We start from the raw sequence: 22,635 nt of genomic DNA, 5'->3' as shown, positions 1-22,635 counted from the left end.
AACATCTCTGCTATGTAATGTTGACCTGACCATGACCATAGTAACATCTCTGCTATGTAATGTTGACCGTGACCGTAGTAACATATCTGCTATGTAATGTCACCCTGACCTTGACCATAGTAACATCTCTGCTATGTAATGTTGACCTTGACCATAGTAACATCTCTGCTATGTAATGTTGACCTTGACCATAGTAACATCTCTGCTATGTAATGTTGACCTTGACCATAGTAACATCTCTGCTATGTAATGTTGACCTTGACCATAGTAACATCTCTGCTATGTAATGTTGACCTTGACCATAGTAACATCTCTGCTATGTAATGTTGACCTTGACCATAGTAACATCTCTGCTATGTAATGCTAACCGTAACCATAGTAACATCTCTGCTATGTAATGTTGACCTTGACCATAGTAACATCTCTGCTATGTAATGTTGACCGTGAACATAGTAACATCTCTGCTATGTAATGTTGACCTTGACCATAGTAACATCTCTGCTGACCTGACCATAGTAACATCTCTGCTATGTAATGTTGACCTGACCTTGACCATAGTAACATCTCTGCTATGTAATGTTGACCTTGACCATAGTAACATCTCTGCTATGTAATGTTGACCGTGACCATAGTAACATCTCTGCTATGTAATGTCACCCTGACCGTGACCATAGTAACATCTCTGCTATGTAATGCTGACCATGACCATAGTAACATCTCTGCTATGTAATGTTGACCTTGACCATAGTAACATCTCTGCTATGTAATGCTAACCGTAGCCATAGTAACATCTCTGCTATGTAATGTTGACCTTGACCATAGTAACATCTCTGCTATGTAATGTTGACCTTGACCATAGTAACATCTCTGCTATGTAATGTTGACCTTGACCATAGTAACATCTCTGCTATGTAATGTTGACCTGACCTTGACCATAGTAACATCTCTGCTATGTAATGTTGACCTGACCATGACCATAGTAACATCTCTGACATTATACTAGACTATTTGGTACTCACGTCTCGCCCTGGGAGACCTGGAACTCCTGCTGGTCCGATTGGTCCAGGGGGACCTGTGATGTCACAGAAACAGTTCCAGAACATATTCGTGTTGATGGTACTTGTAGTTCTTAGAGAGAAAAACACTTATACAAACACACACCTGCAGGGGGGGACACCAGCAGGGACACACACCAGCAGGGACACACACTTGCAGGGACACACACCTGCAGGGACACACACTTGCAGGGACACATAGGGACACACACCTGCAGGGACACACACTTGCAGGGACACACACCTGCAGGGACACACACCTGCAGGGACACACAGCTGCAGGGACACACACCTGCAGGGACACACACCTGCAGGGACACACACTTGCAGGGACACACACCTAGAGGGACACACACTTGCAGGGACACACACCTAGAGGGACACACACGGACACACACTTGCAGGGACACACACTTGCAGGGACACACACCTAGAGGGACACACACTTGCAGGGACACACACCTAGAGGGACACACACTTGCAGGGACACACACCTAGAGGGACACACACGGACACACACCTGCAGGGACACACACCTGCAGGGACACACACTTGCAGGGACACACACCTAGAGGGACACACACTTGCAGGGACACACACTTGCAGGGACACACACGGGCACACACTTGCAGGGACACACAGGGACACACACTTGCAGGGACACACACCTGCAGGGACACACACGGACACACACTTGCAGGGACACACAGGGGGACACACCTGGAGGGACACACACTTGCAGGGACACATACCTGCAGGATCACACAGGGACACAGATACACACAGAAATGAAGTTGTACCTGGGGGTCCAAGGGGACCAGGTGGACCGGGAGGGCCGGCTACGAACTCAGGGAGAGCTGGAGTAAGAGGTGCTTCCTCTGATTAAAACACAAACAAGAAATACAGTATTTACCAAAGTTGTACCACAGAGGCGGTCAGTGATGTTAAATTTCTATTACAGCATATTGGATGACTGTCATTCATATTCCATTCACCCAGCTCAATGTAACAGCGATAGCTTTAGGCTCCTACATGATACACTCTAATTTGAAATCAATGTACCCAGAGGAGGACGGAAGCAAGCTGTCCTCCAGCTAGACCATGGTGCTACCCTAGAGGGTGCTGTTGAGTCTACTGTAGAGTTTAATTGCAAAACAGTGTGTTTTAATCAATTATTTGGTGACGTGAATATATTTAGTATAGTTTTATCTAAAAAGGAATAACTTTTTAAATGTTTACAATTTTTATTTCTTTGAAATTCACTGAGGAAGATCTAGCAGCATACCACCCTGCATACCACTGCTGGCTTGCTTCTGAAGCTAAGCAGGGTTGGTCCTGGTCAGTCCTTGGATGGGAGAACAGATGCTGCTGGAAGTGGTGTTGGAGGGCCAGTAGGAGGCACTCTTTCCACTGGTCTAAAAAATATCCCAATGCCCCAGGGCAGTGATTGGGGACACTGCCCTGTGTATGGTGCCGTCTCTCGGATGGGACGTTAAACGGGTGTCCTGACTCTCTGAGGTCATTAAAGATCCCATGGCACTTATCGTAAGAGTAGGGGTGTTAACCCCGGTGTCCTGGCTAAATTCCCAATCTGACCCTCAAACCATCACGGTCGCCTAATAATCCCCAGTTTACAATTGGCTCATTCATCCCCCTCCTCTCCCCTGTAACTATTCCCCAGGTCGTTGCTGCAAATGAGAACGTGTTCTCAGTCAACTTACCTGGTAAAATAACGGATAAAATTTTTTAAAAAAGATGGTCCTCCCCTTCCTCCTCTGAGAAGCCTCCACTGTTGTACCACTTTGCTGTAAAATCTCAATGGTGTTTCATTAAAGTTTGTAGGACCTCTGACCCAACACTTCCCCCTTGTGTGTGTGTGTGTGTGTGTGTGTGTGTGTGTGTGTGTGTGTGTGTGTGTGTGTGTGTGTGTGTGTGTGTGTGTGTGTGTGTGTGTGTGTGTGTGTGTGTGTGTGTGTGTGTGTGTGTGTGTGTGTGTGTGTGTGTGTGTGTGTGTAGGGCAAACTGTGTTTGTGAATATATGTCTGTGTGTGTGTGCTGTCCTGTGTGTATGTGTGTTGTCTAGGGCAAACTGCTAGTATGTGTTTAAAGTACATTTCTCCTGAATATGTGCTGTCCTGTCTAGTATGTGTTGTCCTGTCTAGTATGTGCTGTCCTGTCTAGTATGTATGTCCTGTCTAGTATGTGCTGTCCTGTCTAGTATGTGTTGTCCTGTCTAGTATGTGTTGTCCTGTCTAGTATGTGCTGTCCTGTCTAGTATGTGCTGTCCTGTCTAGTATGTGCTGTCCTGTCTAGTATGTGTTGTCCTGTCTAGTATGTGCTGTCCTGTCTAGTATGTGTTGTCCTGTCTAGTATGTGCTGTCCTGTCTAGTATGTGTTGTCCTGTCTAGTATGTGTTGTCCTGTCTAGTATGTATGTACTGTCTAGTATGTGCTGTCCTGTCTAGTATGTGCTGTCCTGTCTGGTATGTGTCTAGTATGTCCTGTCTAGTATGTGCTGTCCTGTCTGGTATGTGCTGTCCTGTCTAGTATGTGCTGTCCTGTCTAGTATGTGCTGTCCTGTCTAGTATGTGCTGTCCTGTCTAGTATGTATGTATGTTGTCCTGTCTAGTATGTGTCCTGTCTAGTATGTGCTGTCCTGTCTAGTATGTGTTGTCCTCCTGTCTAGTATGTGTCCTGTCCTGTCTAGTATGTGTCCTGTCCTGTCTAGTATGTGCTGTCCTGTCTAGTATGTGCTGTCCTGTCTAGTATGTGCTGTCCTGTCTGGTATGTGCTGTCCTGTCTAGTATGTGTTGTCCTGTCTAGTATGTGCTAGTATGTGCTGTCCTGTCTAGTATGTGCTGTCCTGTCTGGTATGTGCTGTCCTGTCTAGTATGTGTTGTCCTGTCTAGTATGTGCTGTCCTGTCTAGTATGTGTTGTCCTGTCTAGTATGTGCTGTCCTGTCTAGTATGTGTTGTCCTGTCTAGTATGTGCTGTCCTGTCTAGTATGTGCTGTACTGTCTAGTATGTGCTGTCCTGTCTAGTATGTGCTGTCCTGTCTAGTATGTGTTGTCCTGTCTAGTATGTGTTGTCCTGTCTAGTATGTGCTGTCCTGTCTGGTATGTGTTGTCCTGTCTAGTATGTGCTGTCCTGTCTAGTATGTGTTGTCCTGTGTGTATGCAAGTGTGTATATATGTTTCTGTGTTAGTCTAAACCCGAATCACTTCCTCTTCACCCTAACTGTGAGCGTTAACCCAGACATCCCCAACCCCAGCCAGCACACTTAACTAAAACTAAGGTAAAGTGCACTGGTGGAATCATCCGTCCGTCTGGAACTAATTCCAGCTGCTGCTGAAGTTTCCCTCTAGCCACATCAGGAGGGCCTATGAGTGGCAGAGCCTCGCCTCCATCCCCTCTCTATACGGGCCTGGGATTTGGCTCCTGGCTGGTTCTGAGTTTCCAGACTGCTGTGCTGACAGTTTACAAATGAGCTGTGATTTACAGCCAGCTGGCTCAAGCAGCTAACACAGCCAACAGCTTCTCCTCTCCTCTCCTGCCTCCTCTCCTCTCCTGCCTCCTCTCTTCTCCTCTCCTCTCCACAGACCCAGATCTAGACCAAGACCCACACTAAACTTAAACCCCAATCTAAACCCCAATCTAAACCCTAATCTAAACCCCAATCTAAACCCTAATCTTAACCCCAATCTTAATCCCAATCTTAACCACACTGCTAACCTTATGCCTAACCCTAAAATGAACCTTTTGATTTTGCAGTTTGGCCAAATACTGGTAACCCCAGTCAGCCTGCACTGCCCCCCGGTGTTGAACTATGGCACATTAACCTGTGTTTGCCTTGTCTGACCCATTCTAGTCACCTCACAAGCTCATCCATGGAAAACAGTTTGTATTTATATACCGGTCCTGGTATGAATTAATCACATAATATTTCAGTTTTAAGTCTAGAATAGGTATTTTCTGTGAAATAGAGGTACCTGTTAGCAGCTGTGTGGACATAGAGACCCATGGTAACTGTTAGCAGCTGTGTGGCCATAGAGACCCATGGTACCTGTTAGCAGCTGTGTGGACATAGAGACCCATGGTAACTGTTAGCAGCTGTGTGGACATAGAGACCCATGGTACCTGTTAGCAGCTGTGTGGCCATAGAGACCCATGGTACCTGTTAGCAGCTGTGTGGCCATAGAGACCCATGGTAGCTGTTAGCAGCTGTGTGGCCATAGAGACCCATGGTACCTGTAGTAGCAGCATAGAGTGTAGCTGACATAGAGACCCATGGTAGCTGTTAGCAGCTGTGTGGCCATAGAGACCCATGGTAGCTGTTAGCAGCTGTGTGGCCATAGAGACCCATGGTAGCTGTTAGCAGCTGTGTGGCATAGAGACCCATGGTAGCTGTTAGTAGCATAGAGACCCATGGTAGCTGTTAGCAGCTGTGTGGCCATAGAGACCCATGGTAGCTGTTAGCAGCTGTGTGGCCATAGAGACCCATGGTAGCTGTTAGCAGCTGTGTGGCCATAGAGACCCATGGTAGCTGTTAGCAGCTGTGTGGCCATAGAGACCCATGGTAGCTGTTAGCAGCTGTGTGGCCATAGAGACCCATGGTAGCTGTTAGCAGCTGTTAGCAGCTGTGTGGCCATAGAGACCCATGGTAGCTGTTAGCAGCTGTGTGGCCATAGAGACCCATGGTAACTGTTAGCAGCTGTGTGGACCCATAGAGACCCACCTGGTAGCTGTGGCCATAGAGACCCATGGTAGCTGTGTGGCCATAGAGACCCATGGTAGCTGTTAGCAGCTGTGTGGACATAGAGACCCATGGTAGCTGTTAGCAGCTGTGTGGCCATAGAGACCCATGGTAGCTGTTAGCAGCTGTGTGGCCATAGAGACCCATGGTAGCTGTTAGCAGCTGTGTGGCCATAGAGACCCATGGTAGCTGTTAGCAGCTGTGTGGCCATAGAGACCCCCAGCTGTGTGGCCATAGAGACCCATGGTAACTGTTAGCTGTGTGGCCAGCTGTGCTGGCCATAGAGACCCATGGTAACTGTTAGCAGCTGTGTGGACATAGAGACCCATGGTAGCTGTTAGCAGCTGTGTGGACCCATAGAGACCCATGGTAACTGTTAGCAGCTGTGTGGACATAGAGACCCATGGTAGCTGTTAACAGCTGCGTGGCCATAGAGACCCATGGTAGCTGTTAACAGCTGTGTGGCCATAGAGACCCATGGTAGCTGTTAGCAGCTGTGTGGCCATAGAGACCCATGGTAGCTGTTAGCAGCTGTGTGGCCATAGAGACCCATGGTAGCTGTTAACAGCTGTGTGGCCATAGAGACCCATGGTAGCTGTTAGCAGCTGTGTGGCCATAGAGACCCATGGTAGCTGTTAGCAGCTGTGTGGCCATAGAGACCCATGGTAGCTGTTAGCAGCTGTGTGGCCATAGAGACCCATGGTAGCTGTTAACAGCTGTGTGGCCAGACCCATGGTAGCTGTTAGCAGCTGTGTGGCCATGGCCATAGAGACCCAGAGACCCAGCTGTGTGGCCATAGAGACCCATGGTAGCTGTTAGCAGCTGTGTGGCCATAGCTGAGACCCATGGTAGCTGTTAGCAGCTGCGTGGCCATAGAGACCCATGGTAGCTGTTAGCAGCTGCGTGGCCATAGAGACCCATGGTAGCTGTTAGCAGCTGCGTGGCCATAGAGACCCATGGTAGCTGTTAACAGCTGCGTGGCCATAGAGACCCATGGTAGCTGTTAGCAGCTGCAGTATGAATGTGGACACACAAGGAAACAATCAACTTCATTCAACCCAGTATTTCCCATTGTAGTAATTCTGTACATGAGACATTTTGACCCTGGTATATAACAACCTGATGCATTTCAACTACTAATGTAATGTCTTTGTTACAGACTGAAGCAAACACGGCTATTTTGAGGAGGACAGGTACTCTGAGGCCCTCTCAGTAGTTGTAATTAATTGCTTCTCCTTCATGGATATGAACATATATTCAGTTACACCGTATGTATTTCTAGCTCTGCCCTTGCTCTGCATTCATTGGTCCTTGGCCAGTGTTCCATCGTAGTTGACAGGAAGAGATCATAGAAAACAATACCATCTACTGAGGCTGAGCTCATAGAAAACAATACCATCTACTGAGGCTGAGCTCATAGAAAACAATACCATCTACTGAGGCTGAGCTCATAGAAAACAATACATCTACTCTAGCTCTGAAAACAATACCATCTACTGAGGCTGAGCTCATAGAAAACAACATCATCTACTGAGGCTGAGCTCATAGAAAAAACAACATCTACTGAGGCATCTACTCATCTACTGAGGCTGAGCTCATAGAAAACAACAACATCTACTGAGGCTGAGCTCATAGATCAAAGGCTGAATAGAAAACAACATCTACTGAGGCTGAGCTCATAGAAAACAATACCATCTACTGAGGCTGAGCTCATAGAAAACAATAACATCTACTGAGGCTGAGCTCATAGAAAACAACATCATCTACTGAGGCTGAGCTCATAGAAAACAACACCATCTACTGAGGCTGAGCTCATAGAAAACAATAACATCTACTGAGGCTGAGCTCATAGAAAACAATACCATCTACTGAGGCTGAGCTCATAGAAAACAATACCATCTACTGAGGCTGAGCTCATAGAAAACAATAACATCTACTGAGGCTGAGCTCATAGAAAACAATACCATCTACTGAGGCTGAGATGGTGATGATGGTGGTTGTGTGTGTGGGGGGAGGGGGGGGGTCCACTCACCCTGCTCGTCGAACCCGAACATGTCACCCCTCGGCTGGGTAGAGGAGTGACGTGGCCTTGGAGGGCCTGGTGGTCCGGGGAGGCCTGGAAAACCGATCTCTCCTGGTCTTCCTCGCTCTCCCATTGGCCCTGGGAATCAGAGGGGACATATCATCTCACAACAATAGGCATTCAGATATTGAAGATAAATGACCTGGACATGCATTGTCTTACGGCAGACGCCGTCACTCCTATGCAACACTCGCTGGCGGAATCTTCTGACGCAAGACAATGCTGAACAATGTTGAAAAACCAGAACGAATGTCATGCATTCCCATCTGAGGAATATTAGGATGGATCACCTGTCGGTCCGGTCTGTCCTGGAACCCCTGCCTCACCAGCTGGGCCTGGAATACCTGGTGATCCGATTGGCCCTGGTGGTCCTCTTCCTCCTATGGACCAGAACCAGAACAATGTGTTTACCATGTTGAGAGGTAACCTCCCCAGAGGTGATGTACTGTATGACTGCAGGTAGGATGGAGGGCCTATGGGGGAGGGGTTAGGGGTGTTACCTGGCTCCAGGTAGGATGGAGTGCCTATGGGGGGAGGGGTTAGGGGTGTTACCTGGCTCCAGGTAGGATGGAGGGCCTATGGGGGAGGGGTTAGGGGTGTTACCTGGCTCCAGGTAGGATGAAGGGCCTATGGTGGAGGGGTTAGGGGTGTTACCTGGCTCCAGGTAGGATGGGCCTATGGGGGGAGGGGTTAGGGGTGTTACCTGGCTCCAGGTAGGATGGAGGGCCTATGGGGGAGGGGTTAGGGGTGTTACCTGGCTCCAGGTAGGATGGAGGGCCTATGGGGGTGGGGTTAGGGGTGTACACCTCGTTATCACTGGAAACCTCTGTTGAGTTGTTGAAGGATGGTGATGGTGAACCTGCCCCGTCTAGCAGTTTAATCTGGAATAACAAAAGAGCCAGGGTCAGATTAAATATACTGATGTGACATGTAATCTTCCGTCCATCATAATCATAATTTTCTTAATCGTCGTCATCATCTTCAACCAGCCATCTTTCTTCCATGTCCTCTGTTCTCTTTTCCCCTGTCATTCCTTCTTACCTTGGACTCGATGTAGTTCAGTCTGCTGTTCATGTTAGTGAAGCCGGTGCAGTTCATACACTCTGCAACGAGAGAGAGAGGAGAGAGGAGATGACAGACACACACCCTCTCCTGGCAGTGGGTTAATACCACCACTACTGGGAAGCCAAAAGACACACACCCTCTCCTGGCAGTGGGTTAATACCACCACTACTGGGAAGCCAAAAGACACACACCCTCTCCTGGCAGTGGGTTAATACCACCACTACTGGGAAGCCAAAAGACACACACCCTCTCCTGGCAGTGGGTTAATCATAATGTCCTCTGTTCTCTACCACCACTACTGGGAAGCCAAAAGACACACACCCTCTCCTGGCAGTGGGTTAATACCACCACTACTGGGAAGCCAAAAGACACACACCGATGTAGTTCTCCTGGCAGTGGGTTAATACCACCACTACTGGGAAGCCAAAAGACACACACCCTCTCCTGGCAGTGGGTTAATACCACCACTACTGGGAAGCCAAAAGACACACACCCTCTCCTGGCAGTGGGTTAATACCACCACTACTGGGAAGCCAAAAGACACACACCCTCTCCTGGCAGTGGGTTAATACCACCACTACTGGGAAGCCAAAAGACACACACCCTCTCCTGGCAGTGGGTTAATACCACCACTACTGGGAAGCCAAAAGACACACACCCTCTCCTGGCAGTGGGTTAATACCACCACTACTGGGAAGCCAAAAGACACACACCCTCTCCTGGCAGTGGGTTAATACCACCACTACTGGGAAGCCAAAAGACACACACCCTCTCCTGGCAGTGGGTTAATACCACCACTACTGGGAAGCCAAAAGACACACACCCTCTCCTGGCAGTGGGTTAATACCACCACTACTGGGAAGCCAAAAGACACACACCCTCTCCTGGCAGTGGGTTAATACCACCACTACTGGGAAGGCTAAAGACACACACCCTCTCCTGGCAGTGGGTTAATACCACCACTACTCAGAAGCCAAAAGACACACACCCTCCTGGCAGTGGGTTAATACCACCACTACTGGGAAGCCAAAAGACACACACCCTCTCCTGGCAGTGGGTTAATACCACCACTACTGGGAAGCCAAAAGACACACAAAAAAACAATAGCCGTAAAACAATATCCAGGAATTTATTAGCTATTCTTTAATATTTTCTTTATTAAATCACACTCAGGCAGACTAAACATCATCTTTCCCTCTTTCTCTCCAACACACACACACACACACAGACAGACTTTCAACAGCAACATTCTGAGGGGTATGAATGAATCAAATAGGTTTTAATGGCATTTAATTGTTTTGAAAGAAAAGTCAAGATCATATCAACTAATCTACTGGTTCCCACAATGGGGTACTCAGGACACCACGTGTATAATAATCTGGTCAATGGGGTACTCAGGACACTACTTATATAATAATCTGGCCAATGGGGTACTCAGGACACCATGTGTATAATAATCTGGTCAATGGGGTACTCAGAACACCATTTATATAATAATCTGGTCAATGGGGTACTCAGGACACTACTTATATAATAATCTGGTCAATGGGGTACTCAGGACACACTGGGAATAAAATCTGGTCAATGGGGTACTCAGGACACTACTTATATAATAATCTGGTCAATGGGGTACTCAGGACACTACTTATATAATAATCTTGTCAATGGGGTACTCAGGACACCATTCATATAATAATCTGGTCAATGGGGTACTCAGGACACCACGTGTATAATAATCTGGTCAATGGGGTACTCAGGACACCACGTGTATAATAATCTGGTCAATGGGGTCTCTCAGGACACCATTTATATAATAATCTGGTCAAAGGGGTACTCAGGACACTACTTATATAATAATCTGGTCAATGGGGTACACAGGACACAGACATTTATATAATAATCTTCAATGGGGTATGAATGAATCAAATAGGTTTTAATGGCTTCAATGGGGTTTTGAGGACACCATTTATATAATAATCTCTGGTTCAATGGGGTACTCAGGACACCACTTATATAATAATCTGGTCAATGGGGTACTCAGGACACCATTTATATAATAATCTGGTCAATGGGGTACTCAGGACACCATGTGTATAATAATCTGGTCAATGGGGTACTCAGAACACCATTTATATAATAATCTGGTCAATGGGGTACTCAGGACACTACTTATATAATAATCTGGTCAATGGGGTACTCAGGACACCACGTGTATAATAATCTGGTCAATGGGGTACTCAGGACACTACTTATATAATAATCTGGTCAATGGGGTACTCAGGACACTACTTATATAATAATCTTGTCAATGGGGTACTCAGGACACCATTCATATAATAATCTGGTCAATGGGGTACTCAGGACACCACGTGTATAATAATCTGGTCAATGGGGTACTCAGGACACCACGTGTATAATAATCTGGTCAATGGGGTACTCAGGACACCATTTATATAATAATCTGGTCAATGGGGTACTCAGGACACTACTTATATAATAATCTGGTCAATGGGGTACTCAGGACACCATTTATATAATAATCTGGTCAATGGGGTACTCAGGACACCACGTGTATAATAATCTGGTCAATGGGGTACTCAGGACACCATTTATATAATAATCTGGTCAATGGGGTACTCAGGACACTACTTATATAATAATCTGGTCAATGGGGTACTCAGGACACCATTTATATAATAATCTGGTCAATGGGGTACTCAGGACACCATTTATATAATAATCTGGTCAATGGGGTACTCAGGACACCATTTATATAATAATCTGGTCAATGGGGTACTCAGGACACTACTTATATAATAATCTGGTCAATGGGGTACTCAGGACACCATTTATATAATAATCTGGTCAATGGGGTACTCAGGACACCACGTGTATAATAATCTGGTCAATGGGGTACTCAGGACACCATTCATATAATAATCTGGTCACCTCTGAGTAAACTACATGACATGCACAGAGGAATGTTAGTCTATGAGTATAGCCTGTAAATAGAATGTTCTGTTATAGAATGTCAAGAACAGAAGTGTTCCGGAATGTTCCCCATTCCACAGACACATCTGGCCACACAAACCTAATGATGTAGAATGCCGTTGCCATGGACAACTAGCAGTCATAAATAACTAGTCATTGCAACAACAAAAGGAGCTGAAACGGTTCTGGCTTCTCTATATCATGGTTTAACCACTGTACACAGGGTTCCAGCCGTTGAGGTTTATGGTCTGAAATAGGACAGGCAGGGTTTAGGTGTGTGTGTGTGTGTGTGTGGGGGGGGGGGGTCCAAAGTGTTGGTTTACCATTGGTATAAGCATCCACAAACAGAAGCACCAATCAAGGGCTCAACCAAACACATTCCTCTGTAATGAATCTGCCCACATACTACTGTTTATCTAGCCACTTCAGTGAGACCAAAATGAACCCAATTAGCTCCTTGTGATAAGAGCAATTGCACAGTATCGGTACAGTAGGGTGTATGGGTGTGATATATGTACAGACCGATATGGAGTGGTCAGTGTACAGTTCAGGGGGGGTTGGTTAAGGCACAGACGTGATATGACCCTCTCTCTCTCTCTGTTCTCACCCAGGGTTATATCAGCTCTTACCCATCATCCAGGGGCAGGATGGGTGCACCCTTAACCCCCCCCTTGGTATCTGGAGTCATTACTGTGTCATAAACACGCGCCACAGAGACGAGTGTTCATGTCATGAATGTGAGCCAGAGGTCATCTATACCAACATGTGGAGGAGGGAGTGTAAGCATCACAGCAGAGAAAGGCAAAATTCTGTTGTGTGAAAGCTAACGCAGCACTTATAGTAGAACCACAACCTACAGAGGAAGTATGTTGGGATCTGTAATGACACCATGGCAACGTAATGTCACCATGGCAACGTAATGTCACCATGGCCACATAATGTCACCATGGCAACGTAATGTCACCATGGCAACACAAAGACACCATGGCAACACAATGACACCATAGCAACAAAAATATGGAGTCTCGTTCTATTCATTTTTCTTGGAATGATCTGAGTTTTTGGGAGAGGATTTAATTACGTAGTCCTTTATACTGTAGTTATTACAGTAACAATGTGTTTTTGGGATAGGATTTAATGACGTAGTCCTTTATACTGTAGTTATTACAGTAACAAGGTATTGCGCTAAATAAACAAACAAACTACATTTTCCTGTTTAAATTCTCAGAGGAGTCTGATCACATTCATGTTTTTGTCTAGTTCTGCAAACAGATACACTTTTGGCAACTTTACTGACAAAACAAGAACAACTGCCAACTGGACACAGCACGTCATTTCAACGTGGATCATTCGGTAATATTTGGTTGAGACGTTGATCAATGAGATTACAACCTATATACACCCACTCAAAAAGACAGTCAAAAGGTTAGCTGAATATACAATGTGTTATCACTATGTTATCACTAGGAGTTATCACTATGTTATCACTATGAGTTATCACTATGAGTTATCACTATGAGTTATCACTATGAGTTATCACTATGCTATCACTATGTTATCACTATGAGTTATCACTATGTTATCACTATGAGTTATCACTATGAGTTATCACTATGAGTTATCACTATGTTATCACTATGTTATCACTATGAGTTATCACTATGTTATCACTATGTTTTCACTATGAGTTATCACTATGTTATCACTATGTTTTCACTATGAGTTATCACTATGTTATCACTATGTTTTCACTATGAGTTATCACTATGTTATCACTATGTTTTCACTATGAGTTATCACTATGTTATCACTATGTTTTCACTATGATTTATTTTGGGGGTTTAGTTCTCATCTAAATGAGTTATCACTGCACATTCAACCATTTAAAAGCACAACAAAGTTCAAATGGGAATAAAAATGTCAGATTTAATTTAGTTATAGGATTTACTGTATGAATGCATTATCACTGTGCTTCATTCAATAGCAGAACCAAATCACCTAGTTGAGATTACATTAAACGTACATTGAGCAAGTGATCAATGCTGTTGGAGATTCTGCGCAGATTGTGAAAATCTCCACTGACCTACGACCTTTGAAATGTTATCTTGAACATATACTATTACATAAGTAGACATTTATAGTTACAGTAACCTTAAAATGAATAACAGTTACATGGCCACATTTTAAGGTTGAATGTGACATTAGTTTAAGAAGACAGCCTTAACTTTAGTCTATTTACTGTATTTAAAGTAATATTGAAAGGTATTTAGTTGACACCACAACCAGATATCAACATTTCAAGGACATGTATATCTACTGCTTGGATAGTTCCATCTGAGCCACTGGCTAAATCCCATTCTTTAACTTTTAGTTTTGGATGAGTTGGAGACGTGAATCCCAACAAATAATTTGTCAACAAGTTAATGGGTCATTTACTGTATTTCAAAAGGGATGTTGAATTGTGTTTGGTTGTCAACGCAACCAAATATCAACATTTGAAGGAGATGGATTCACATCTCCATCTCAACCAAGAATCTAAGTTAAAGAAAAAAAAATTGGGTTGAGGTCAAACCCTACACCCTAGCCTGAGGTCAAACCCTACACCCTAGCCTGAGGTCAAACCCTACACCCTAGCCTGAGGTCAAACCCTACACCCTAACCTGAGGTCAAACCCTACACCCCAACCCAAGCACTCTGTTCCGCCACCTTTGGTCTCTTGGCCCTCCCACCCTTACAGGAGGGCAGTTCCCGATCAGCCCAGTCAAAGCTCTTTGTCCGGGCACCCCAACAGGGGAACAAGCTTCCCCCTAAAGTCAGGACAGCGGAGTCCCTGCCCATCTTTCAGAAAACATCTGAAACCCTACTTCCTTGAAGACCATCTTAAACTTGAACCCTGGGCTGAATTGAAACAATGGCTGTTGATGACTTTGTAAATGTTATACAGGCATAAATAATATTAGTGATGATACTAAACTGGTAAAACTATGGTGACATTTCATTTGCTCTGTTAAACCTACACCTTTAGAATGACCTTGACAGCAACGGTACATCTATTTTTTTTTTTTTAAGTGGAGATCTCTCAACAATCATTCTCACAGTAGTACATTTGTAGTCGTCAGTGACAAATATCATCGCTAAGGAGGGCAGGGCAAGAGCTTGGTTAAATCACTCGATGGGAGACCAAAGAGTATCTGTAGATGGATACATTCTCCAGTAGGAGGTGCTGCCCAGTCTGTTGTTTTTCTTCTTCTGATAGTGGCTATAATGTTGAAGATCTGACGTTGTTTTATTAAAAAGGTACAAATTCAACATATTTTATACAAGGCTTGTATGTTGAACATCAAGTGAATGAGCGTTAATATGGTACCATGTGAAGATGCTGCTCTATGATCCACTGCAGGATCTTAATTTGATCACCCTGTTGCGGCATAACTTGTATTGTATTTGGGTTTTGAAAAAAGGATTCTGAATTTTTTGTCATTTCCACTTTTACATTTCAGACTTCAACCCTTACAAATGTCCATTATTTATAATCCACATAATAATTCACATTTCCTGTTGCTGCAGGATTATTTTCCTGCTGTAGCAAACTGGCTCAAATTAAAATCACACATCTGTATATAATTACTGAATATGAACCAGGATGTAACAGGCACTATATGATTATGTAAATGAGTTTGAAGACAGACTGTAACCTGATCACCATTGATACCCAGACGGTTGAGTCAAACAACAGAGAGAATATATAGAAGTTCACACACACACACACACACACACACACACACACACACACACACACACACACACACACACACACACACACACACACACACACAGCTGTGTGAAGTATTTTTCCATTCATATTTCTTGCTGCATAAATACTGTAGGTTCCTGTTGTGCATCATGTGTCTTACGGATAATGTATTACGGATAATGTATTACGGATAATGTATCACAGATACCTAACTATAGAAGTAGGAATAGAGAAACAGGCTGTGGCAATAGGCAATATGTCCATAACCTCACCCGCATCACTTATCAGATACAACGGGTCCTCTAAGTAATATCCACAATCATAACATACACTACAGTGTAGTTCTACAGCCATCTCTTGACTAAATATACATCACTATAGTGTAGTTCTACAGCCATCTCTTGACTAAATATATATCACTATAGTGTAGTTCTACAGCCATCTCTTGACTAAATATAAATCACTATAGTGTAGTTCTACAGCCATCTCTTGACTAAATATAAATCACTATAGTGTAGTTCTACAGCCATCTCTTGACTAAATATAAATCACTATAGTGTAGTTCTACAGCCATCTCTTGACTAAATATATATCACTATAGTGTAGTTCTACAGCCATCTCTTGACTAAATATAAATCACTATAGTGTAGTTCTACAGCCATCTCTTGACTAAATATAAATCACTATAGTGTAGTTCTATAGCCATCTCTTGACTAAATATAAATCACTATAGTGTAGTTCTACAGCCATCTCTTGACTAAATATAAATCACTATAGTGTAGTTCTACGGCCATCTCTTGACTAAATATAAATCACTATAGTGTAGTTCTACAGCCATCTCTTGACTAAATATAAATCAGATATTTGATTGTTTATTGAATTTCCCATCCTCTCTTCCAAGATAAACCCCTGTGTGTATAGTACAACATTTCAATGTTTTATACACAGCAGAGTTAGCTGGAGGGCAAGATATGTATAGTGTAAAGATAAACCCCTGTGTGTTATAGTACAACGTTTCTCCTGTTGCTGTCAGTATTTTTTGACCTGCTTGTGAATAATTCAGCACGTTTTAATTTAATGTTTCAACTATGTATTATCTATACATTGATTCATTCAATACTATTGGATAAAGCAGCCACCGAGCTCTATATTCATTAATACTATTGGATAAAGCAGCCGCTGAGCTCTATATTCATTAATACTATTGGATAAAGCAGCCACCGAGCTCTATTGAAGATGCTTGAGGTTCATGGAGCAAGTGCAGTGTGCGGTGCGTGTGCGTGTGTGTGTGTGCGTGCGTGTGCGCGCATTGGACCATCCTCTTTGCTAAGGCACGCAGCCCACAAGAGAGACAGACACAGGAAAGAGAATGCTGTCACTTCCCCAAGATACACAGAGGGGTGGGCAGTGTCAGCGAGTGCACAGTATGCGTGTCTATCTGGTAGGGTGTCATGTCATAGACAGCCTCCCAGGGCTGGCCGTATCCCAGCAGTCTGTGCTGTGTCTGCCCAGGACCAGCATGTGGTCGGCAATCGCTGGCAACAGGAGCGGGAGGCGCTGAACGCTCTGTGCCCAAACCAGGATGCCAAGGATGCCCAGCTCTCCACAGCGAGACCATACGGAATTTCTCATCCCCATGCCAGCCTACTGACCGCTCACAACCAAACCTAGACTCAAAAACGGTGTTCTGCAATTCTAGTCCTGATGTCTCACAAGATGTGCAGGCTTTTGTTGCAGCCCAATACTAACAAAGATAATTCAATGAATCAGTTGATCTCCAAGCGCTTGATTGGTTTTCCAAGTGTGCTAGTAGTACAGTAATCTCTCGCGGGCAGAAATTCGGCACCATAGATCAGGACTATGGTTATAATATAGCGGCAAGAAGAAGAATGTGAACCCTTTGGAATTACCTGGAATTCTGCATAAATTGGGGAGGCAGGTAGCCTAGTGGTTAGAGTGTAGAGGAGGCAGGTAGCCTAGTGGTTAGAGTGTAGAGGAGGCAGGTAGCCTAGTGGTTAGAGTGTAGAGGAGGCAGGTAGCCTAGTGGTTAGAGTGTAGAGGAGGCAGGTAGCCTAGTGGTTAGAGTGTAGAGGAGGCAGGTAGCCTAGTGGTTAGAGCATTGGGCCAGTACCCGAAAAGTTGCTAGATCAAATCCTTCGAGCTGACATGGTAAAAAATATGGTGTTCTGCCCCTGAACAAGGCAGTTAACCCACTGTTCCTAGGCCGTCATTGTAAATAAGAATTTGTTCTTAACTGACTTGCCTAGTAAATAAAGGTATTTTTTATTTAATTTTTTATAAATAGGTCATCAAATTTATCTGATCTTCATCTAAGTCACAACAATAGACAAACACAGTCTGCTTAAACTAATAACGCACAACAATACCTTTTCATGTCTTCATTGAACACACCGTGTAAACATTCACAGTGCAGGTTGAAAAAAGTATGTGAACCCTTGGATTTAATAACTGGTTGACCCTCCTTTGGCAGCAATAACCTCAACCAAACGTTTTCTGTAGATGTGGATCAGACCTGCACTGCGGTCAGGAGGAATTTTGTACCATTCCTCTTCTACAAAACTGTTTCAATTCAGCAATGTTCTTGGGATGTCTGGTGTGAACCGCTCTCTTGAGGTCATGCCACAGAATTTCAATCGGGTTGAGGTCAGGACTGACTGGGCCACTCCAGAAGGTCAGGACTCTGACTGGGCCACTCCAGAAGGTCAGGACTCTGACTGGGCCACTCCAGAAGGTCAGGACTCTGACTGGGCCTCTCCAGAAGGTCAGGACTCTGACTGGGCCACTCCAGAAGGTCAGGACTCTGACTGGGCCACTCCAGAAGGTCAGGACTCTGACTGGGCCACTCCAGAAGGTCAGGACTCTGACTGGGCCATCCAGAAGGTCAGGACTCTGACTGGGCCACTCCAGAAGGTCAGGACTCTGACTGGGCCACTCCAGAAGGTCAGGACTCTGACTGGGCCACTCCAGAAGGTCAGGACTCTGACTGGGCCACTCCAGAAGGTCAGGACTCTGACTGGGCCACTCCAGAAGGTTCTGACTGGGCCACTCCAGAAGGTCAGGACTCTGACTGGGATCCAGAATTTCTGACTTTTGAAGGTCAGGACTCTGACTGGGCCACTCCAGAAGGTCAGGACTCTGACTGGGCCACTCCAGAAGGTCAGGACTCTGACTGGGCCACTCCAGAAGGTCAGGACTGACTGGGCCACTCCAGAAGGTCAGGACTCTGACTGGGCCACTCCAGAAGGTCAGGACTCTGACTGGGCCACTCCAGAAGGTCAGGACTCTGACTGGGCCTCTCCAGAAGGCGTATTTTCTTCTGTTTAAGCTATTTTGTTGTTGATTTATTTCTGTGTTTTGGGTTGTTGTCCTGTTGCATCACCCAACTTCTGTTGAGCTTCAATTGGTGGACAGACGGCCTTACATTCTCCTGTAAAATGTCTTGATAAACTTGGGAATTCATTTTTCAGTCAATGATAGCAATCTGTCCAGGCCCTGAGGCAGCAAAGCAGCTCCAAACCATGATGCTCCCTCCACCATAGTTTACAGTTGGTATGAGGTTTTGATGTTGGTGTGCTGTGCCTTTTTTTCTCCACACATAGTGTTGTGTGTTCCTTCCAAACAACTCAACTTTAGTTTCATCTGTCCACAGAATATTTTGCCAGTAGCGCTGTGGAACATCCAGGTGCTCTTTTGCAAACTTCAGACGTGCAGCAATGTTTTTTTGGACAACAGTGGCTTCTTCCGTGGTGTCCTCCCATGAACACCATTCTTTTTTAGTGTTTTACATATCATAGACTCATCAACAGAGATGCTAGCATGTTCCAGAAATAAGTATTTAGCTGACACTCTAGGATTCCTCTTGACCTCATTGAGTATTCTGAGCTGTGCTCTTGCAGTCATCTTTGCAGGACGGCCACTCCTAGGGAGAGTAGCAACAGTGCTGAACTTTCTCCAATTACAGACAATTTGTCTTACCATGGACTGATGAACATAAAAGCGTTTAGAGACACTTTTGTAACCCTTTCCAGCTTTACGCAAGTCAACAATTTTTAATCTTGGGTCTTCAGAGATCTCTTTTGTTCGAGGCGTGGTTCATATCAGGCAATGCCTATTGTGAATAGCAAACTTACATTTTGTGACTGTTTGTCTATTGTTGTACCTTAGATGAAGATCAGATCAAATTTTATGACCAATTTATGCAGAAATCCAGAAAATTCCAAAGGGTTCACATAATTGTCTTGCCACTGTAGATCTATACTATGTTTATATGAATCTATACTATGGTTATATAGATCTATACTATGTTTATATGAATCTATACTATGGTTATATAGATCTATACTATGTTTATATGAATCTATACTATGGTTATATAGATCTATACTATGGTTATATAGATCTATACTATGTTTATATGAATCTATACTATGGTTATATAGATCTATACTATGTTTATATGAATCTATACTATGGTTATATAGATCTATACTATGGTTATATAGATCTATACTATGGTTATATAGATCTATACTATGTTTATATGAATCTATACTATGGTTATATAGATCTATACTATGGCCCCCCCTTGGGTTGTGCCATGGCGGAGATCTTTGTGGGCTATACTCAGCCTTGTCTCAGGATGGTAAGTTAGTGGTTGAAGATATCCCTCTAGTGGTGTGGGGGCTGTGCTTTGGCAAAGTGGGTGGGGTTATATCCTTCCTGTTTGGCCCTGTCCGGGGGTGTCCTCGGATGGGGCCACAGTGTCTCCTGACCCCTCCTGTCTCAGCCTCCAGTATTTATGCTGCAGTAGTTTATGTGTCGGGGGGCTAGGGTCAGTTTGTTATATCTGGAGTACTTCTCCTGTCCTATTCGGTGTCCTGTGTGAATCTAAGTGTGCGTTCTCTAATTCTCTCCTTCTCTCTTTCTTTCTCTCTCTCTGAGGACCTGAGCCCTAGGACCATGCCCCAGGACTACCTGACATGATGACTCCTTGCTGTCCCCAGTCCACCTGACCCTGCTGCTGCTCCAGTTTCAACTGACCTGAGCCCTAGGACCATGCCCCAGGACTACCTGACATGATGACTCCTTGCTGTCCCCAGTCCATCTGACCGTGCTGCTGCTCCAGTTTCAACTGTTCTGCCTTATTATTATACGACCATGCTGGTCATTTATGAACATTTGAACATCTTGGCCATGTTCTGTTATAATCTCCACCCGGCACAGCCAGAAGAGGACTGGCCACCCCACATATCCTGGTTCCTCTCTAGGTTTCTTCCTAGGTTTTGGCCTTTCTAGGGAGTTTTTCCTAGCCACCGTGCTTCTACACCTGCATTGCTTGCTGTTTGGGGTTTTAGGCTGGGTTTCTGTACAGCACTTTGAGATATCAGCTGATGTTTGAAGGGCTATATAAATAAATTTGACTTGATTTGATTTTTGATTTGGTAGAGCGGGACAGAGGGAGAGAGGGAGAGAGGGTTGGTAGAGGGGGACAGAGGGAGAGAGGGAGAGAGGGAGAGAGGGTTGGTAGAGAGGGACAGAGGGAGAGAGGGAGAGAGGGTTGGTAGAGAGGGAGAGAGGGAGAGAGGGTTGGTAGAGAGGGAGAGAGGGAGAGAGGGAGAGAGGGTTGGTAGAGAGGGAGAGAGGGAGAGGGAGAGAGGGTTGGTAGAGAGGGACAGAGAGAGAGAAATGGAAAGGAGAACCCAGGGAAGGAGAGAAAGCGAGAGCTTAGAGAGGAGGAGAGGAAGGGAGAGCTGAGGGAGGAGGAGAGGAAGGGAGAGCTGAGGGAGGAAGAGAGGAAGGGAGAGCTGAGTGAGGAGGAGAGGAAGGAAGAGCTGAGGGAGGAAGAGAGGAAGGGAGAGCTGAGGGAGGAGGAGAGGAAGAGAGAGCTGAGGGAGGAGGAGAGGAAGAGAGAGCTGAGGGAGGAGGAGAGGAAGAGAGAGCTGAGGGAGGAGGAGAGGAAGAGAGAGCTAAGGGAGGAAGGGAGAGCTCAGGGAGGAAGGGAGAGCTGAGGGAGGAGGAGAGGAAGAGAGAGCTGAGGGAGGAGGAGAGGAAGAGAGAGCTGAGGGAGGAGGAGAGGAAGAGAGAGCTGAGGGAGGAGGAGAGGAAGAGAGAGCTGAGGGAGGAGGAGAGGAAGAGAGAGCTGAGGGAGGAAGAGAGAGCTGAGTGAGGAGGAGAGGAAGAGAGAGCTGAGGGAGGAGGAGAGGAAGAGAGAGCTGAGGGAGGAAGGGAGGCGATGAGAGAGCTGAGGGAGGAAGGGAGAGGAAGAGAGAGCTGAGGGAGGAGGAGAGGAAGAGAGAGCTGAGTGAGGAGGAGAGGAAGAGAGAGCTGAGGGAGGAGGAGAGGAAGAGAGAGCTGAGGGAGGAGGAGAGGAAGAGAGAGCTGAGGGAGGAAGGGAGAGGAAGAGAGAGCTGAGGGAGGAGGAGAGGAAGAGAGAGCTGAGTGAGGAGGAGAGGAAGAGAGAGCTGAGGGAGGAGGAGAGGAAGAGAGAGCTGAGTGAGGAAGGGAGGCGATGAGAGCTGAAGGAGGAAGAGAGGAAGAGAGAGCTGAGGGAGGAGGAGAGGAAGAGAGAGCTGAGGGAGGAGGAGAGGAAGAGAGAGCTGAGGGAGGAGGAGAGGAAGAGAGAGCTGAGGGAGGAGGAGAGGAAGAGAGAGCTGAGGGAGGAGGAGAGGAAGAGAGAGCTGAGGGAGGAGGAGAGGAAGGGAGAGCTGAGGGAGGAGGGGAGGAAGAGAGAGCTGAGGGAGGAGGAGAGGAAGAGAGAGCTGAGGGAGGAGGAGAGGAAGAGAGAGCTGAGATAGGAGGAGAGGAAGAGAGAGCTGAGGGAGGAGGAGAGGCGATGAGAGCTAGATAGGAGAGGCGATGAATAATAGAACTATTGATATTAAACCCTACAAAACTCTTAGCACCGATCACCTAT

At 45.5% G+C, this 22,635-nt stretch overlaps 1 protein-coding gene across 2 annotated transcripts in view; it reads right to left on the bottom strand.

The window, feature by feature from the left end:
* LOC121839295 (collagen alpha-1(XXVI) chain-like) overlaps window positions 1-22,635 on the bottom strand; it is a 43,136-nt gene that overhangs the window by 7,740 nt on the left and 12,761 nt on the right. For both annotated transcript variants that reach the window (XM_042297696.1, XM_042297695.1), the window contains exons 4-9: window positions 8,933-8,994; window positions 8,646-8,772; window positions 8,182-8,271; window positions 7,841-7,969; window positions 1,856-1,933; window positions 1,020-1,072 (exon numbers count right to left, since the gene is read on the bottom strand). In XM_042297696.1, coding sequence (XP_042153630.1) covers window positions 1,020-1,072; window positions 1,856-1,933; window positions 7,841-7,969; window positions 8,182-8,271; window positions 8,646-8,772; window positions 8,933-8,994 — 539 coding nt within the window. The remainder of the gene's footprint in view (window positions 1-1,019; window positions 1,073-1,855; window positions 1,934-7,840; window positions 7,970-8,181; window positions 8,272-8,645; window positions 8,773-8,932; window positions 8,995-22,635) is intronic.

Source organism: Oncorhynchus tshawytscha, linkage group LG14, assembly GCF_018296145.1.
Source record: "Oncorhynchus tshawytscha isolate Ot180627B linkage group LG14, Otsh_v2.0, whole genome shotgun sequence".
Taxonomy (NCBI): Eukaryota; Metazoa; Chordata; class Actinopteri; order Salmoniformes; family Salmonidae; genus Oncorhynchus; species Oncorhynchus tshawytscha.
The sequence above is the reverse complement of the archived record's forward strand: the minus strand, read 5'-3'. Positions and strand labels throughout refer to the sequence as shown.